This window comes from Spermophilus citellus (assembly GCF_964194105.1).
Source record: "Spermophilus citellus genome assembly, chromosome: 17".
NCBI classification, from domain to species: domain Eukaryota; kingdom Metazoa; phylum Chordata; class Mammalia; order Rodentia; family Sciuridae; genus Spermophilus; species Spermophilus citellus.
In genome coordinates this window covers 22937297-22955625 of record NC_138199.1, presented here as the reverse complement: position 1 = coordinate 22955625, position 18329 = coordinate 22937297, and the positions used below count along the sequence as shown (strand labels likewise).

General features: G+C 46.9%; 1 protein-coding gene and 1 pseudogene across 2 annotated transcripts; one reads left to right on the top strand and one right to left on the bottom strand.

Moving 5' to 3' along the window:
* The first annotated feature begins 849 nt into the window (after positions 1–849).
* LOC308636807 (lymphocyte antigen 6D-like) lies at positions 850–2586 on the top strand. The gene is made up of 3 exons (XM_081272553.1): positions 850–925; positions 1308–1406; positions 1919–2586. Exons 1-3 carry the CDS (start codon positions 877–879, stop codon positions 2101–2103), a joined length of 333 nt encoding a protein of 110 aa, XP_081128679.1. The 5' UTR covers positions 850–876; the 3' UTR covers positions 2104–2586.
* Positions 2587–17069: 14483 nt separating this feature from the next.
* On the bottom strand, positions 17070–18013 carry LOC308636651 (olfactory receptor 1L4-like; annotated as a pseudogene). Its single transcript has one exon. The product of its transcript is annotated as an olfactory receptor 1L4-like (transcript).
* Between the last annotated feature and the right edge of the window lie 316 nt (positions 18014–18329).

Sequence of the window (18329 nt, the reverse complement as noted above, 5' to 3'; positions counted from 1 at the left end):
TCCTCTTCATTCTTGATGGGACACAAAATAAGTCCCCCTACAGCCCATGGTGTGGTGAGGCAAAGAAGTAGATGTTATCTCCATGTGACACCTCCCATCCCTCCTTGACCAGTGTCAGTCACACTGGCCCCTACCATGTCCCCTCTGGGGAGGCTGTGGCTAACCAGTCCCACAGAGTACCCAGTGACCGTGCATCACACCTACACCCCCACATGAAAAAAGACCAGCCCCTGTGTCATGGGATGAACTGTGTCCCCCAAATTCATATGTTGAGGCCCTGACTGCCCAGTCCCTCAGAGTGTGACTGTTTGGAGATGAGGTCTTTAAATTGGTGACACAGGCTGTGAAGTCACTAAGGTGGCCCTGATCCAATCCTCCTGGTGTATTTGTGAGAAAAGGACATCAGGACACAGATACATAGAGGGACAGCCATGGGAGGACACAGAGAGAAGATGGCAAGGTGAGTCCTCAGAGGAGCCAGCCCTGCAGGCACGTTGCCCTCAGTCTTCAGTGTCCAGAATGGGGAAGATGCTTCTCTGCGGTTCTGACCCTGTCTGCAGTGTTTGTTATGGTGGAGCAGATTATGCTGCCAGGGAGGGGCCCCAGCAAGAGGCAGAGCAGCATGGTTGTCCTGGCCCACAGAGGGAAGCGGGGAAATAAGGTCCAGTGGTTGGCGGAGGCCTGGGCCAGTCAGGTGAATTCCAGAAGTGTTCATCATCTAACCACACCCCCGTGACAACACATGTCATTAGCTAGGAGTGAGCTAGGACTGACACCCCACCCACCACATCTAGGGGGGCTAATAAAAGTCAGCTGGCCTCATGCAGGTCAGACCCTTGCTCTGTCCACTTGCCTGCCTGCCTGCTTGGACTAGGGATGCGACGCCTGCTCTGGTTGCTGCCTCTGTTCCTGTTGGCAAGGCCAGGTAAGCTTGTGGGTGCCCTGCCCTATGTCCCAAGGGTTCTAAGGACCCTGGCTGCCATCCTGAGATTCTGGGCTGACATACGTGGACATGCCCCCAGAATGATGTGCCCCTCTGCTGCCCAGAGAAGGAGCCAGGGCACAGTGCAGGACTTGCTCAGAGCCTCAGTTTCCTGCGCTAGAGAATGCATGGTGCTATGACTTCTGGTGTGCTCCCAGAACCAGCAGTGGGCTGACTGCCAGTGTGGGCAGGCAGATGGGGGAGCCAGAATGAGGTGGAGGGTTTGGGAGGTGGGTGCTTTCCAAAAAGCAGGATCCACACCTGTGGGGTTGATGGCTGTGGAGTGGGAGGCCTGGGTCCCTGAACCGAAGCATCTCTCCTCCAGTCCAGGGCCTGAAGTGTCACCAGTGCTTGGCATCAGGAAATTGCTTCCAGCCTACGTCTTGCAGGGCCGATGCCCGATACTGCCTGACGACCTGGAACAGTGAGTATCTGCCTTCCAGGCAGGTGGGGGTCAGGGTGTTGTGGGGTGAGATGTGGATCTGGCACCTGGAGCCTCCAGCAAAAAGGTGAGCCTGGGAAGTCCCCCATTTCTAATCTAGGCACTGAGATTGGCCGGCAATTGTTCAGGTAAACACTGTGATTGTCTCTACCCTGAAAAATGGCACAACACTGTTGCTTTCTTCCAAGGGGAAGAGCAGACAGGATATTCTGTCCACTCCACACGCTGCACGGGAAACAACAATTCAGATTGTTCCCAAGGGTACAGCTACTCAGAAAGGAAGAGGGAGGGGAAGTAGAGTAGCAGGTAGAAGAAGCCCTGGTGGTGGTCATATGCTGGGCCCTGACCCTGGTCACCTCCTGCCAGCTTCCCTGTGGGGTGGGAGAGCAAGGAGGAAGCATCAGGCAGGCTGTCGGGAGGCCTGAGTGTTTTGAGAGGGGCAGGAGTGGATTCCACAGGTCTCAATAAACAGCTCTCTATCTTGCCTCTTCCAGGTCCCCCAGGACAGAAAACGCTTGTTATAAAGTCATGTGCTTATACCCGCCCTGGCTTCCAAGAGAGCCTGAGTTACTCTAGAGCTTCCTGTTGCAACACAGACCTCTGCAACAGCTCCGTGAGCCTCAGTGCCAGCTGGGGGTTGCTGGTCCTCAGTGTCTGGGGTGCCTACCTCATCAGGTAATGGCGGAGCTCAGTCCAAGGCACGCCCAAGAGTACAGGACTAGGAGTCTGGAGCCAGGTTCCACTGGTGGTTGACATGCTTTTTGGCCTTGGTGTGGCACTTCTGCACTTCCAACCAGAAGGACTCCAGGAGAGAATGAACACATAAGTGGCCCTTAAAGGACACTAGACACACCATTCAAGGTCATTTCTGCTGTCCAGGTTGCTGCATTCTGATCACCAGCCTGAGAGCTGGCCACCTCCCAGCCTCCAGGGGCCATGCGGTTACATGGTCCTGGTTATACAACCATTGCTAAGCCAGGCTGAAGAAGGAGCCTCTGGAAGTCCAAGCCGTTGCTCCTCTTTCCTGGTGTTCCAGGGCTCAAACTCCTAGCAACCTCAGAGAACCTGGGCTCCGTGCCACCACCTCAAGTGAGCAGGATCCTTGGCGGACACCAGTGCTGCGTTGCCAGCACTCAAGCGTGCTGCTGTGAGGCAGGCCAGGGACCTTCCACTGGCTGGAGCAGGGGCAATTGGCCATGTGGGGACAGAGGCACCCCTGAGCATCATCAGCAGGAACAGCACAGATATTGCATGCAGCCCCCGGCGTCACCTTCTGTCTAGGGCTGGGCCTGCCTACCCACATCAGAATCTCAGCTGCGAGAACTCCTGTGCATGCTGGATCCAAGAGCACAGGGATAAGAAGAGCAAGGGCCAGGCCTCACCCAGCTGTGAAGCTACTTCAGAGCCAAGCCTGAGGCCTGCCTCCCCTCACTGCCTGTAACTTGGATGATGCCTGGGTCAGCTGGTCAACCCTCAGGAATCATATATTCTTTATTCAAGAGACTACCTCCCAACAGAACATGTAGCAGGTTCTTTCCTCAGAGATCTGAAAGCTCAGACAGCACCTGCCCTGCTCTCCCCAGTGGGACCTCGACAACCACTGGCCAGCAGAGCAGGCTATGGAAGGGAGTTGTGGAGAGCCCACCAGCCTGCCCTGAGGTCCCTGGCTTCTCACCTGACTCTCCTCACCACCTACCTCACTTCTTTCTCCTCTTGCGGAGGGAAGGTGCACAGGCTCCTCACTTACTACAACCCTGGGCGAGGCTGGGGTCCCCTCTGACCCTAAATACTTACCAGGACCTCCTTCCTAACAAAGTTGGGACTCTTCTGCAATCAGGCCCCTCATTCTAGCCATCAAGAGGACATAGCCTGAGAAGACTGGTGTCACCAACCTCCTCAGCAGCCCTGGTATCACAACCTCACCCAAGTACCAGGCCTCAAGATCCCCTTTGACCCATCATCCCAGAGGTGGAACATCTATAAAAACTTAAACAAGAAATATAATATTTATGATAAATTAAAAGTGATATTTAAGTTTTTAATTATGTTCACAGAGTTCATGGGTTTAAGGGACTTTCCAACCTGCGCCACCCTGAAAAAAATTAGTGCCCAGCTCAGCCTTCTGCCATTATGTACCCCTCTTCTGCACAAGAGCTGGTGGGTTCTCTGGTTGTTAGGGCCAACCAACAGGCACGTCAGGTGTCCAGCAGTGACTGCCATGAGTTCAGTGTGTGTGCATGGGCAGTGGGAACAGAAAGCATCCCCTGCATAACTGCCCTGTATATACCAGTTACTAGATGTTCAGGACCCTGACTTCAGCCTCCCCAGCCCAGTTGGGTGGTAAGGAGGCATGGGCTCACCTGTGTGCAGGGAGCCCTCTAAACTCACCACCCAGGAGCCAAGGCTCCTTAGGCAGTTGATAGCAGGTTCCTCCAGGATGGCTTCCCATTGCACCCACTTAGGGCACAGTCCCCTACCTTGTCTAGCCCCAGCAGGGAGACAGAAGCTGTGCCTAGCCTCAGGCACAGCCTGTAATGGGAAACACCCTCTGCTCTGGGTCTGAAGTGGTCCAGGGACTTAAGGGTCCCTGAAGCCTGTGCCCCAGCACCTAGCTCAGTGCAGGGGTCAGCAGGCCATGGAGAGTGTTTGGGGCTCCTTTATTGAAGCAGGTGGGCACATAGGGAGGGTCTGGGACTTGTAAGGACAAGAAGTGGCGTCATGACCTCATCTGGGATCAGCTCAGGCCTCTCTAGGGGACTGAGGCCAACACTAGGTTTCTGCACATCGTGCTTTAGAGAGTTTAGTCTCAGGGGTGAATACCAAAGCCCGACAAAGAGTATCTGGCACCGATCCTGCTTTAGATAAGAGAGCTTGGCTCCAGGGGTCCGGGGAACACAACCTTCTCAACTGCACACTGCCTGCTGGGAATGTCCTACCCTGTGCAGCCTGGCCTGGAAGCCCCAAGGTCACATGTGCTGGACACATGCAGCTGGAACCAAAGCCAGGCAATGGCAGCAGGTCTGGTGGCTCTGGCACCCACTCCAGTTCCAGGCTCCCTACTGCATCCACCTTCCTACTGTGCTGCAGACAGCCCCACTCAGGTCCACAAGGCCTAGAGACATGGTCGCCATCCCCTAGCCAGACAGTGACAATAAAGCATTTGACGCATTCTGTGTTTCCACAGCAGATGGTGAGTTGAGGCCTGGGGACTTCCCTAGACCCTGTGTCCCCTTCTCACTCCCACCACCCCTCATGGAGGAGTAATTGGCCAAAGCAACCACAGCAAGAGGAGCATCATCTTCAAAGCCTTTTGTGTTATTGTGGTGCTGGAGATTGGAGCCACACCCCAGCTTGTGTTTTGAAACACAGTCTCACTAAACTACTGAGATTACAGGCATGTGCCACCACACCCGGCTTTAGTGCCTTTTAATACTATCTTGAGACTGGTCGGGAGGTTTGGTCCACCCAGTACAATCCAGGACTGCAGGCCCTTGATGCTGGAGGTCACCACAAGAGTGACTGCACCCACCCTGGGACATCATGGTGGACTCTACACACCATCTGCCTGGTATTTTTGCGAAAAAAAAAAAAGAATGCAGGAATCATTACACTGTTTGTTTGTTTTGTTTTTTTTTTTTGTTTTAAATCAGGCAAGGGAGAAACATGTCCAAGAGGTGAAAACCCATGCTCAGATCCTCTCCTCCAGTCCCTCTGCTCAAGGGGGTGGCTGGCACCCTTCCTCATGCAGGACCAGGCAAAACTAGGGACCGACGCCAAATCCTTCCTTCCATGTACATCACACACTTACTTCCACCCATGCTTCTTGAGTCATCAGAGCTGAGGAGGCAGTTATGTGCCTTCGGTTTAGAAACTAAAGTAACTTTTATATTTTCATGTTGATACCTATAGATATAGAAAATTCCTTTACATTTCAGGAGGCCCTGCATAGCCAGTTGCTTTGATGGCAAATTTTAAACTGCTTCTGATTTTCTGTGATCACAACTTGCTTATTACCTATGCAGGTCTTTGTGCTCCAACCAGATTATTTTTGTTGAATACTCTCCTAAAAGTAGAATTCTGAAAAATAAATGTCACACATTTAAAATTTTTGTTATTCCTGACAAGCTTCCCTTCTCAAAGGTTGAACCAAGCACTGTCTGGCTTTGGTGGAGGGTTGAAGAAAACTGAGAATTACAGCTATGGTTAGTTAGGTTCTGATGGGCAACCTCTACCAGCTGGGCTTCTCCCCCATGCTTTGCTGATATATTTTTAGAGCAAGAGTCCTATGTCAAGACTTGGCATTCACAAGGTGCTCTCATTACACTCTGAGTATTTTCCCACCTGATTCCTATGTTATAGCACCTATTCTCAGCCTAGTTGCAATGTGTACACAGGCTGCAGATGCAGGTGAGGCTAAGTGACCTGTAAGAGATCAACTCACTGGAGAACAGGAAAGGGCTGGGCTTTGGGCTCACCTCTGACCCATCTGTCCCATCAGACACCAAACTACTGTGCTGGCTAATAACCTAGATCCTCAGGGTATGGGGACACTGAAGTCAGGGTCATTAAATTGGGTGGGTAGGTCAGGAAAGGCAGCAGAACAAGTTGGCATTCTCAGGGTAGAAGGAGGGCCAAAGGAGCCTGGAGCCTGGTCATGGCTGTGTTTTGGGTCTTTGTTGGTGCAGGGCATGAGGCCTGGAGAATGGACATGAACTTGCTGTTGGACAGTAAAGTTTGGGCATGAAGCTTGGACCACAGGCTCCTCAATGTGGCCATGGCACACAGATGCTGAATTCCAGTGGAGGCAGGGCATCCAGGATAGTGTCAGGAACTAGGTGTGTGGGCCTAGGTCTTTCACCAATGGAAGAAGAGCCCAAGATATCATCTCTGACAGGGACATCTTGAGGGGCATGTGCCCAGAGACCTTCCCAGAGAATATCAGCCACTACTGGGGTTATGCCTTCAGAGCTGATAGAAACAAAGTCCAGCAGGCTTCTGGAAATCCCACACATGAGTGGAAGACACTTGCCCACTCACAGAGCCTCACCAGAGGGCTTTCTGTAGAAGAACCTGGTACCAGGACCAGTTTCCCGAAACACCCTCTTTCTAGTTTCCCATGCCCTCCCTGGTCTCCTGAGCTCTCTGTGGAGGGTGCAGGGAGCACTGTTGCTCAGTTCTGTGCAGTCAGACAGGGCCTTATCACCCATGGCAAATCAGTTCAGCCATCCCAGAGTCACTCTGCCTGGACTCAATACAATCTCCGACTTTCACCTGAGTCGTTGTGCACTGGAACCCTATGGCCTGACCAACATCAGGAAGGCAGGTGCTAGCTGGAGCCTTTAGGTGGAGGCTGCTGGCACAGGAGGTTTTCTACTGCAGGCTCAGAATCCTGGGAGATCCTTTTGCCTGCTATCCACAATCTGGCTTTTGGAGTCTGGGGCTATCCCTCAAGTCCATTGCCTTTCACCTGTGGAAGGAGGATGTCTCAGCAGAAGAGCTAGACTTCATGGCTTGCTGATACAAACAGGGACTCAGAATGCCTGCTGGAAGTTAAAGAGGGTGGGTCCTAGTTTCCATCTCTCTCAGCTCAAGGTCATCTTCTCAGAGAGGCTTTGGCCAACCACTTTGATGAGCCAGCTGCTCTCCAGAATAAGATCTTGTTTTATCATTGTCTTCCACACCTGGATGCTGGTGCTCTGGGTACCTCACAGACATATCTGCTAGCACATGTGTCCAGCACACAGATGCTCTGCAAGAACCCCTACTGACTGACCCCTTCCCCAGCATCCAGCCCTTATACCCTCCCTTGGAATGGATCAATCCTCTATATTGACTTTCTCTTATCCCCTCCCTGTGTAGAAGCACCATCCAGACCTGGTCTGGAACAGAGATGGAGACTTTTCTCTACAGTGTGGGGCTCTCTAATTGAACTAGGTCTTCCTACTACAGCCTGGGCAAGTTCCCTAATTTCTCTTCTAAGCAGAGGAGATAAATGACCTGCCTGCCTCTCAAGAGCCTGGGATGATCAGTTAGTATCTGCCAAGTGCTCACAGTATGAGCTGTCAACCTCTTAATTAAGGAACTGAAGAGAGAGCAATTATTCCCTCAGGGAAGACATTCTCCATGCAAATGCCCAGTGCAGAGACATTCAAGATGGCAGAGTAGTGGAAGGCCACATTTCCAGTTGCTCTGGGACCCAGGATTCGAGCAGTGGGAGTACTGTTTCTCAGCAAGGTGGGTGATAGAGGGATTTCACTAAAATCCAACATTGGACAATCAGAGTGTCTTAGAGACTCAGAAATTGGGGTGCACTGAACAAAGAAGAGTATGTTGGAACCAGGCTAGTTGCGGTAGCTGTGCTGGTTCACCACAGAGGGGAGGGAGAACACAGACAGACATGCAATGGGCAAATTTGGCACAGAAAGTCCTGTAGATCAGAAAGGCAACCCAAACTTAGCTGATCCAGAGCCTGCACAGCCACCTGGTGTTTGAAAGGTGCACTATTTCTCAACCAGCCATGGACAGCTGAGATAAGAACCATCTCAAGGAGGCCACACTGCTGCTTAGTGCTGTGGAACTGGGAGACCATAGCAAACACTGTCCTGGCAAGTACCTAACTTGTGGCCCAGGGTGTACCCAGCAGAACATGAGTGAAACAGGCACAGAGGAGATTGTACCCAGGGGGATTCAAGTAAGGAATACAGAGGGGAGCCCAACTTGCTTTCCCTTTGAATCTGGAGCTCATGTGACCATAGGAAGTGGGTTGGGAATCTGAACAAGTGGGTGTGAATACATTCAGGGACTCATCCCAGGAAGGCTGTGTTTGAGGGCAGCAGAGTGTGTGGAGGATTGCCCACCCCCTCCCCTGGCCCTCTAAACAGAATTCTTGGGGGGCTCCTGAGACCCAGACTCCCAGCAGATATCAGCAGCTTCCAGACCCCCCACGTGTGACCATTCATTCTTGTCAATTATATTGACCAACTGAGTGGAGACCATTCCTTTATTGTTCATTAAGAATATTCCCCACAGGGGCTGGGGATGTGGCTCAAGAGGTAACACGCTCGCCTGGCATGCACGGGGCACTGGGTTCGATCCTCAGCACCACATAAAATAAAATAAAGATGTTGTGTCCCCGAAAACTGAAAAATAAATATTAAAAAATTCTTCTCTCTCTCTCTCTTCTCTAAAAAAAAAAAAGAATATTACACACACACACACACACACACTTTTGTGTGTGTGTGTGTGTGTGGGGGGAAGTTCTTGCTGTGCTGATTGGTTTGTGGACATATATACATATAAAGATTTCTTTTTTCTCTCTCTTACTTTAGCATTTTTAATGTCATTATTTTTACTTGCTTTGTCTTTTGAGGGTTATAAGGATTTTGTTTTATTTTGTTTTTTTCTCTCCTTTCTTCTCCCACTAACAGGATATTCTCTTGTTCTTTATCCCTTTACTTTGTTTTTTCCTCCTCCTCCTTCCTTATAATCATAACCTGCTATATCTCTTTTACATTCTCTCTGTTCACATTTTGAACATTGTGAACTCTTTTCTATCTTCCTATTAAATTTTCTTTTCTCTTAATGAATCGTATCTGACCATCTTTTAGATCTAATTTATTTATAAAACTTCTGCCGGCTCCACTCGTGTTGCTTTATTGCTGCTGGATGACATAATTGACTCACCTGCTGTTTGCCTTACTGCCAAATCCAGTTCTAGTTATTGTTTGTTTTGCTGTTGGCAATTTCTGACTCTATCCTGGAATCTTCCAGGGTGACTAGGTGAGCTCTAGTCATATCACCGTGGCAAGGTTCAAACTTTGTCCTCTCACGTCTCAGCAGGTGCTTCCTACATCATCTTCTCAAGGATATGTGTTTTTATACTTATGGATAATTTTTATTAGAACAGAAGTATATAAACCAAAAGAATCAGGATATATATATATATATCTCAGGAGGAATCCAGAGCAGTCAGTCACAGACTTTTGACCACTTCCCCATCTGGAGCCATACAGGACATGCTTTTCTTTAGCAAAAAAACTATGGACATGTGCAGAATGTCTCTGCACAGAGAAAACTGTTCAAGTTTTTGGATCTGAGGCTTTTATTGAGAGCCAATCACATAGAGACACCATGCTACATGACAGTCACAGCCACTGAAACTTAGGATCCCAATGATGAAACCAGACATACACCAAGTATGATAATATATGTGCAAAGCAATCTGACAGGCTGAAATGATATTGTCCATTGCTCCAGGTTTACAAAACATCATGATCAACCACTAACATAAGAACACTCTGAGGGCCACATTACCAGGGGTTGGCCAAATGTCATCCTGGTTCTAGGTTCCCTTGAAGACATGCAAGGATTGAACAGCAAAACCTACTCAGGAAACACTTTCCTCACACTCCACATGTGCTCTTTAAACAGTGTCCCTTATATGGGGATTGTATGCATAAACTCTTACATGTATTAAGATCACATCTAGTCACTGGTTGAACTGAGATTCGAATCTATGGTGGGTTTTGGCTCACTTAAGCTGTACTGCCTTCTCACTACCAGCTACTAGAGTGTTGAATATTTACAGATAATCCAATCCATTTATATGAGCAAAACCCCTACTTGACTATAAATTAGCCTTAAGCCATCCTTCTACTCTGCTGGGGGCATATAAAGAAGTCTTAGGCTCATTCATATCCAGCCTCCCTATGGCCTCTGTCTTTGAACAGGTAGTTTCCCCAGGTGTGTGTCTATAAGGTCATCATAACATTTACAGGTGGTACAATGTTGCTGCTTAGGCATAAAAGTATTAAGCAGATAGTTCATGCATTCAGGGGGAGAAAAAGCATTGTGGTACCACACACCTGTGATCCCAGCTACTCAGAAGGCTGACCCAGGAGGATCACAAATTTGAGGCTCGTAGGCAACTTAGTGAGACCCTGTCTCAAAATAAAAAGTATTTTGAGTAGAAACTCAGTGGCAGAGCACTTGCCTAGCACGTGAGAGCCACTGAGTTTAGTACCCCTTGCGGGCATGTGCGCGCGCACATGCACACACACACACACACACACATACACAAAAGCATTGTGAGAGATATAGACTTGAATTTCCTACTAGTATTACCTATTTAAAAAAGAAAACTGAAAAAGGAATAATTTGCTAATGATATGGTGTTAGAAAAGCCTTATCTTTAAAAAATCCACAAATAAAAGCAAAAGTTGTGATCAAATTTTAAATTATCATGACAAAATTTTAAATGTATGCAAAAGTATGGCCAAGTAATATACTGAAATTGTCACTACATGCCAATCTTGTTTCAATTAGACTTTTATCCATTATCCATTTTCATCCTGAAAGATAATAACTTTTTAAGATGCACAAACACACCTGTAATCCCAGCAGCCCAAGGGACTGAGACAGGAGGATCACGATTGAACTCGCCAGCCTCAGCAAAAAAAGTGAGGTACTAAGCAGCTAAGTGAGACTTTGTCTTAAATAAAATACAAAATAGGTCTGGGGAGGTGGTTCAGTGGTCAAGTGTCCCTGAGTTCAATCCCTGGTACTCCCCCCAAAATGCACAAACACTACCATTATTTCATTTACAAAATAATGATAATACCTTATGTTTTATTTAGCTTTTGTATCACTGTCACTAAAAGATCTGACAGGAACACCCTATAGGAAGAAAAGTTTATTTTGGTTCATGTTTGCAGAGGTTAATTCTCTGACCAGCTGACTCCATCCCTCTGGGTTGACAGTGAGGAAGAATGTCATGGCGGAAGGGTGTGGCAGAGGAAAGCAGCTCTGACATGGCAGTCAGAAGCAGAGAGAGCTCATTTCACCAGAGAAAAAATATAAACCCAAAGGCATGCCCCCAGTGACCTACCTCATTCAAGGAATCCTACCTGCCCAGAGTTACTGCCCAGTTAATCCATATGAGTGGATGAATCCACTGAATGGGTCACAACTCTCCCCATCTAACCATTTCATCTCTGAAAATTCTTTCATCCTTTTATACTTAAGCTTTTGGGAGACATTTCCTATCTAAATCATAACATTCTGCTCTGGCACCCAGAAGCTCATGCCAGCTTCACAATACAAAACACATTTAGTCCATTTCCAAGAGTCCCCATAGTCTAAATTGTCCCAGCATTGCCCAAAAGTCCGAGTCCAACATCTCTTTTGAGATTCAAGTCAAACTTTTCCCCTGCAAATATGTACATCTTCCAGAAACAGGATCTCTAAAGTAGAGGCATCTGGGCAGTTATCAAGAGCCCTACACTTTAGGGACCATCTCTTGCTGATGGGTCAAAGAAGTAACCTCCAGGAGGCAGCCTGCTGGAGACTGGGGTGACCATGCTGTCAGCTGATACAACAGAAGAGCTGGTATTATGTATCATAGGTTCTGACCGTTGAAGCAGGAGGAAGTTAGTTTTTTCAGTTATGTATGGAGTTGATCCAATAAAAGTGCCAGTTGAACAGACACTTCTCAGAAGAAGATATATAATCTATCAACAAATATATGAAAAAACGTTCAACATCTCTAGCAATTAGAGAAATGCAAATCAAACTACTCCAAGATTTCATCTTACGCCAGCCAGAATGACAGTTATCAAGAATACAACAACAACAAGTGTTGGTGAGGATGTGGGGCAAAGGCACACTCATATGTTGCTGGTGGGACTACAAATTGGTGCACCCAATCTGGAAAGCAGTATGGAGATTCCTTAGAAAAGTTGGAATGGAACCACCATTTTATTTAGCTATCCCACTCCTTGGTCTATACCCAAAGAAACTAAAATCAGCATACTATAGTAATGCAGCAATATCAATGTTTATAGCAGCTCAAATCATAATAGCTAAACTATGGAACCAACTTAGATATTCTTCAGTAGATAAATAATGGATAAAGAAACTGTGGTATATATACACAATGGAATATTACTTGGCATTAAAAGAGAATAAAATTATCGAATTTGCAGGTAAATGGATGGGGCTGGAGAATATCATGCTAAGAAAAGCAAGCCAATCCCCCAAAAAACAAAGACGGAATGTTCTTTATGATAAGTGGATGCTAATCCATAATGGGGTGGGGGGACATGGAAAAAATGAAGGAACTTTGTGCAAAGGGAAAGGAGGGAAAGGGAGGGAATATGGAGGCAGGAAAGACTGCGGAATGAGATGGACATTATTACCCTAGGTACTTGTATGACAGCACATATGGTATGACATTATATCATGTACAAACAGAGAAATGAAAATTTGTGTTTCAATTGTGTACTATGAATCAAAATGCATTCTGCTGTTATGTAGTCCTAATTAAAATTAATTAATTAATTTATTAAAAAGTGCCAGCTGATGGTCTGCCCATCATAGCCATCTACAACAGTTTTCTACAACACCTGAGATTTCTTTGGAAACTATGGAGGGTCACTTGGTAGAAGAGAAGGGGGCAGATTTCACTAGTAATCCCCCCAACCCGCACCCCAGCACTAGGGTCTGCACAGTGCCTGGCCAGTGTCTTCTGGACCTCAGAGCGGTGACTCAGCAGACTCCCCAGCCAGAGTGCAGGAAGACAGCACAGGCTGAGGAGGGGTAAGGCACAGAGTTGGGGATGGGTGAGGGAGGCTGAAGCTCCTGGCAGAGACAGAGTAGTGGTGTTGGGCGCAGGAAGGGTGATGGGAAGCCCGGGGAGCCCCTAGTGGGCTCCCTGTGTCCTGAAAGGGGCATCTGAAGAAGCTAGCTCCATATGTGGTCTCTTACAGGAAGTGGATAAAAACTTAAATAAAATGAAGCCTTGCTGGGAGGAGGCGGCAGGGCTGTAGATGCAGGACCCAACTCAGAGACCCTGACTGCCTCACTTGGCGGCTGCATCAGGTGTGAAAATTGGCGCAGCCTTGGGAAGGGCTCCTCAGAGGGGGTGTCATAAAGACATGTGTCATAGTCACCTTATTCTGCCAGGAAGACATTGCATCTTAATGTCATGGTGGCTAGAGCCTGTGTCGGGGGTAAGCGTGGCCCTCTCCCAGGCTGTTGACCCATGTTGGCATCCACCTTTGGACACGTGTTAGTCCTGTTAGTGGCTTCCCATTTGCTGAATCCTTGGAGGCCTGCATACCTCTCCTGTCAGCTGCTGTTCAGTGACCACATGTGGTGACAGAACCAAGTGTCACTGCCGTTCTAACTTGGGCTTCATCCCAGGCTGTTTATTAGTGTTTCTTGCTGAGACCTGTGCAGCTTTGCCCAGGCCTGCTGCAGGAGTGCATGGGGACTGCCTCTGAAGCCCACCCAAGTGACTCAACCTTGGCCAGCTCAGGTCTGAAAGGTGGAGTACTCCTCAGGCTCCTGGGCATGAGGGGGATTTAAGCCAGAGGCCACATGGAACCCTCTTGTGGCTGTTCACCTGTGGATGGCTCTGCAGGGCTGGTGTTCAGCACACTGACACATATCCTGACAGTCTGGCTGTGATCATCCCCCCACGGGTATCGGGAATGAGGTCAGAGAGGAGGGAGGAGGGCTCAGAGTCTACAGCACCACTTCTTCGCCCTCTATCTTTAGGCAAGAATTCTCGTTTGTCTAGGCCTCCACTTGCTTATTAATAAAATGGAAATGACAGCAGTTCTACCACAAGATTGTTTTTGCACAGTTATGTGTCTTGTTGATGCATGACTTATCTTTTAAATTTTGATTTAGTATTTTTTTTTTCTGGTAATGGGGATTGAGCCCAGGGGATTCTACCACTGAGCTATACCCTCAGCCCTTTTTATTATATTTTGAGACAGAGTCTTGCTAAATTGCTGAGTCTGGCCTAGAACTGCTTCAGCCTCCCCAGGTTGCTGGGATTACAAGCCCCCAGCAAGCCGACACAGTTTTTACAGAGTAAGACTTGACTTAGTCAATGATGAAGATGCTCCGCACACACAAAGCAGCCTCTAGTCCCCAAGGCAGTCAAGGAGACTCTGCTTCAGAAGCTCCAGCAAGTGTTTCAGGTTCTTGCAAAACTGAGGTAGCAACCTTGAAAATCCTCTGCTTCTAGGAACTACACACATGAAACTGCATGTCTGGGCTGGCCAAAAGACAGGACACCTCCAGGATCCAGGAAGGAGGAAACTGGTTGAGGGATGGTGGGCTCAGAAGCCAACACTGCATGGAGCCTTGGGCATGGCTGCCACTTGTAAGATCCTGGCAGCCCGAGTGTTACAGGGCAGAGGACATGAACTTACCAGATACATAGGACTGGAGACTAGAGTTGGGAGAACACAGAGTCTGAACTTCCAAGACTTAAAATTCAATGAGATTATTCTCCTAAAACTTCCTACTGAGCAGCAAGAGATGAGAAGGAAGCTCACCTCTTTGTCTGAGGAATGAAGGGGAAGGAAACACTTGCTCCTAAGAACCAGGACGAACGCCCTCATGTTGGTTTAGGATTTATGCCATCCACACCTTAGAGGCAGTCCAAGCCACGGAGTTATACAGAAAGTATAACTACTACTCCAGGAGGATCAGCAGGACCAGTGAGACCCAGAAGGCCTTCAGCTGCATCCCCCAAAGAACAGCCCTGGATTGTCCATGCTGAGAGATGTCACATCCAAAAATGGCATCAGCAGAGACACCCCTCTCCTAAAGTCAAGATGATACATAAACCTCAATTATATAGAAAAAGTACCATGGAGAACATGGAGAAAATAAGAGGAAGGGATTACTAACTATGAAAGCCAAAACAATCAATGGTGCTGAAAACCAAAAAAAAAAAAAAAAAAAAAAAACAATAGAATTAGCATCAGTTAAGCAAATATTCTTTGAAAAGATTAACCTAACAGGGAAATCTTCAACATGCAAAACAAGACAAAGCAGAGAAAAGGCATAAATAAAGAACACTATGAATAGAAAAGGAGCCAAGTGAAGAGCAAATGAGGGAATTCAATAATTAAGAGTGGGAAGGGGTAGCCTTAGTCAGTGCATACTGTATGCATGCATTGAAATGTCACACTAATCCCCATTCATATGTAAAGCTAATTCATGCTGATCAAAAAAATTTAAAAAGAAAAAAAGAAATAGAAACAATTAAATTGAATAAAATAAAATAAAAAGGTGGCCATAATTATACTCCAAGAATTTATATATTATTAAAAGCTTCTCAATGTGATGAAAAAGATCAAATAGATTAGAAATTATTGAAGGAGCTAAAAGACTTAGACTGAGGACTTTGGGACTATTCTATGTTTTCTCTCGGTGTGTTTTCACTCTTGTTCTATGGGGAAGAAATGGTGCCTTCCTCATGGAAACCTCTGTGGATTGAAACATAGCAGGAAACACTTAGGACTGTGCTTGTCATAATCAGTTCCTCACTAAATGTTGACCTTTATTTATTTTCTTGCAAGAATGTCCATTACATCTCTAGAATACTGAAAAATTGGAAAAATAGTTTTAAATATTTATTACAATACTTATTGATAAGGAAATGATTAAATAATCCACAGAAGATCTATAGGATCTAGGATTCTGTAGCTGAGATTAAAATTGAATCTTGTAGCAACAAGATCTCTTAGATGTCTTGTTTTATGCAAAAAAAAGGAAATTGCAAAATAGTGTATAGTGGAAGTTACTATTTATGTTTCAAAATAAGAGACTGAGAGTGATTGAAGGGACAACTTGGATGACAGTGTAGGTTGATTTGAGTGGGTAAAAGAGAATTTATTTATCTTTATTTTTGAATTTCTACAATGAAAATGGTTGATGTAGTATATAGGGGGTAAAATTTTAAAATTTAAAACAATTTTAAAATAACTAGATCTTTACTGAGAGTTTCCCAAGGAGGAGTCCACAGGACTGTAGATAACATTATAGTACATTCAACAAAACCTCCTTAAAACCCTTCAAAGAGAAAATTCACAATAGCCAAACTATGGAACCAGCCTAGGTGACCAACAACAGATAAATGGGTAAAGAAAACGTGGTACATATACATAACAGAGTTTTATCCAGCTGTAAAGAAAAATGAAATTATCTTATTTGCAGGAAAATGAATGTAAATAGAGACCATTATGTTAAATGAAATAAGCCTAACTCAGAAGAACAAGGGTCATATGTTTTCTCTTATTTGTGGAAGCTAGAAAGGAAACAGTAAAATAAAAGAGGATGGGGTGGAAATCTCATGAAAATCAAAAGGAAAGGACTAGTGGATGAGAGGTAAGGAGGGAGGGGAGAAGTTCTGGTATGATACTGGCCAAATTACTTTGTTATACTGTGTGCATGTACGAATATGTAACAACAAACCCTATGGTCATGTATATCTCTAATGTACCAACAAAAAATGTGGAAAAAACTCCTTCTCAACATTTCTCTCCACCCCTCTTTGCTGTGTTACACTCTTCTTTCCATTTTCAACAAACAAGTCAAATTTCTTTGCCATACCTTCATTTGTTGCCCCCCAATTTTTAAAGTCTAGTTCAAGCACTCAGGCAACACTGAATGGATTGGACCTACTGCTATGTACCCACCACTATAATTCACGTCATATTTACTTCATGTAATTTTTTATTTAACAAAAAATAAGATATCATAGGATCAAAACTGAGAAACGTTTTAAAAAATGTTTTTGGTAATTGTTATTATTTCTAAAATACTGGTGAACCCAGACCTGTCTTATGCCTTTTGGGGCGCACCTCGGCATCTGAGCCCCCTTTTTAGAGCGCCTTTGACCTCTTTGTTGCGATGGCTGTAGATGAACGGGTTCAAGGTCGGTGTGACCACTGCATACACCACGCTGGCCAGGCGGTTGTAACGCACGGAGTAGGCAGATGAAGGTCGGAAATATACAGACAGGACAGAGCCAAAGAAAAGCGACACCACCACCAGGTGGGCCCCGCAGGTGGAGAAGGCACGGCGACTGCCTCCTGCCGACCGCACTCGAAGCACCGCGTCGAGGATGTGCGCATAGGAAAGCGACACGAGAATCAGTGGGGTCAGCACCACCGCCAGGCCCTCGGAGAAGATGGCAGTCTCCGCGGTGGACGTGTCCGAGGTCGCCAAACTCAGCATCACTGTCATGTCACAAAAAAAGTGACGCACGGGGGCAGAGTGGGGGTAGGAGAGCGCCGAGATGAGCAGGGTGTGGAGCAGGGAGTGCAGGTGAGCCACCGCCCAGGACGCACCCACCAGCGCCCTGCAACGCCAGGATGTCATGACCGCGGTGTAGTGCAGTGGCCGGCAGACCGCCACCGCGTGGTCATAGGACATGGCCGCCAGGAGGTAGCTCTCGGTGATGCCCAGAGCCAGGAAGAAGTACATCTGGGCAAAGCATGCTTGGAAGGATATAGCTTGAGCTGGGTAGAGCAGGCTGACCAGCAGTCAGGGGACTGTGACCGTGGTAAAGCAGGCATCCACAAAGCTCAGGTGACCCAAGAAGTAATACATAGGGGAGCACAGAGCCCCATCGGTCCTCACCAGTACCACCATGCTCAGGTTGCCCATGGCGTTGAGCAGATAGACGCTGAGGAAGAGCAGGAACAACACTGGATGGGCAACTGTGTCATCCATCAGGCCAAGGAGGAGGAACTCGGGGTGGATGTGAGGTTGACCAGAGCCATGGAGCACCTGGCCAGGTGGGAATGCTGAGAAGTGAGAAGAGACAGCAGGTCTAAGTTCTGAGGAACCCCAGGGGGACTTCCTGTATGTTGAGGTTCCATATGTAAATTTTTATACACATCCCAAACACAGAGTGTTTACAAAAATTTTGATAATTTAGATTTTTGCTTGCTAAAACAGATTGAAAACCACATTGCTCACTGAACAATCCTAATTTTATGAAGAAACCACATTTCACAAGGGTGTTCTAAGGTACTGATTGGAAGTCTCAAGTTTTGTTGTCATACCTGATTTTGAGTCTTCACTTTACTAATAAAG

Excerpts from the sequence above, each read along its gene's own strand:
- LOC308636807 (XM_081272553.1), top strand. The coding sequence starts at position 877 with ATGCGACGCCTGCTCTGGTTGCTGCCTCTGTTCCTGTTGGCAAGGCCA. Across the intron at positions 926-1,307 it reads GTTCCTGTTGGCAAGGCCAG|TCCAGGGCCTGAAGTGTCAC; the intron begins GTAAGCTTGTGG and ends TCTCTCCTCCAG. Across the intron at positions 1,407-1,918 it reads CTGCCTGACGACCTGGAACA|GTCCCCCAGGACAGAAAACG; the intron begins GTGAGTATCTGC and ends TGCCTCTTCCAG.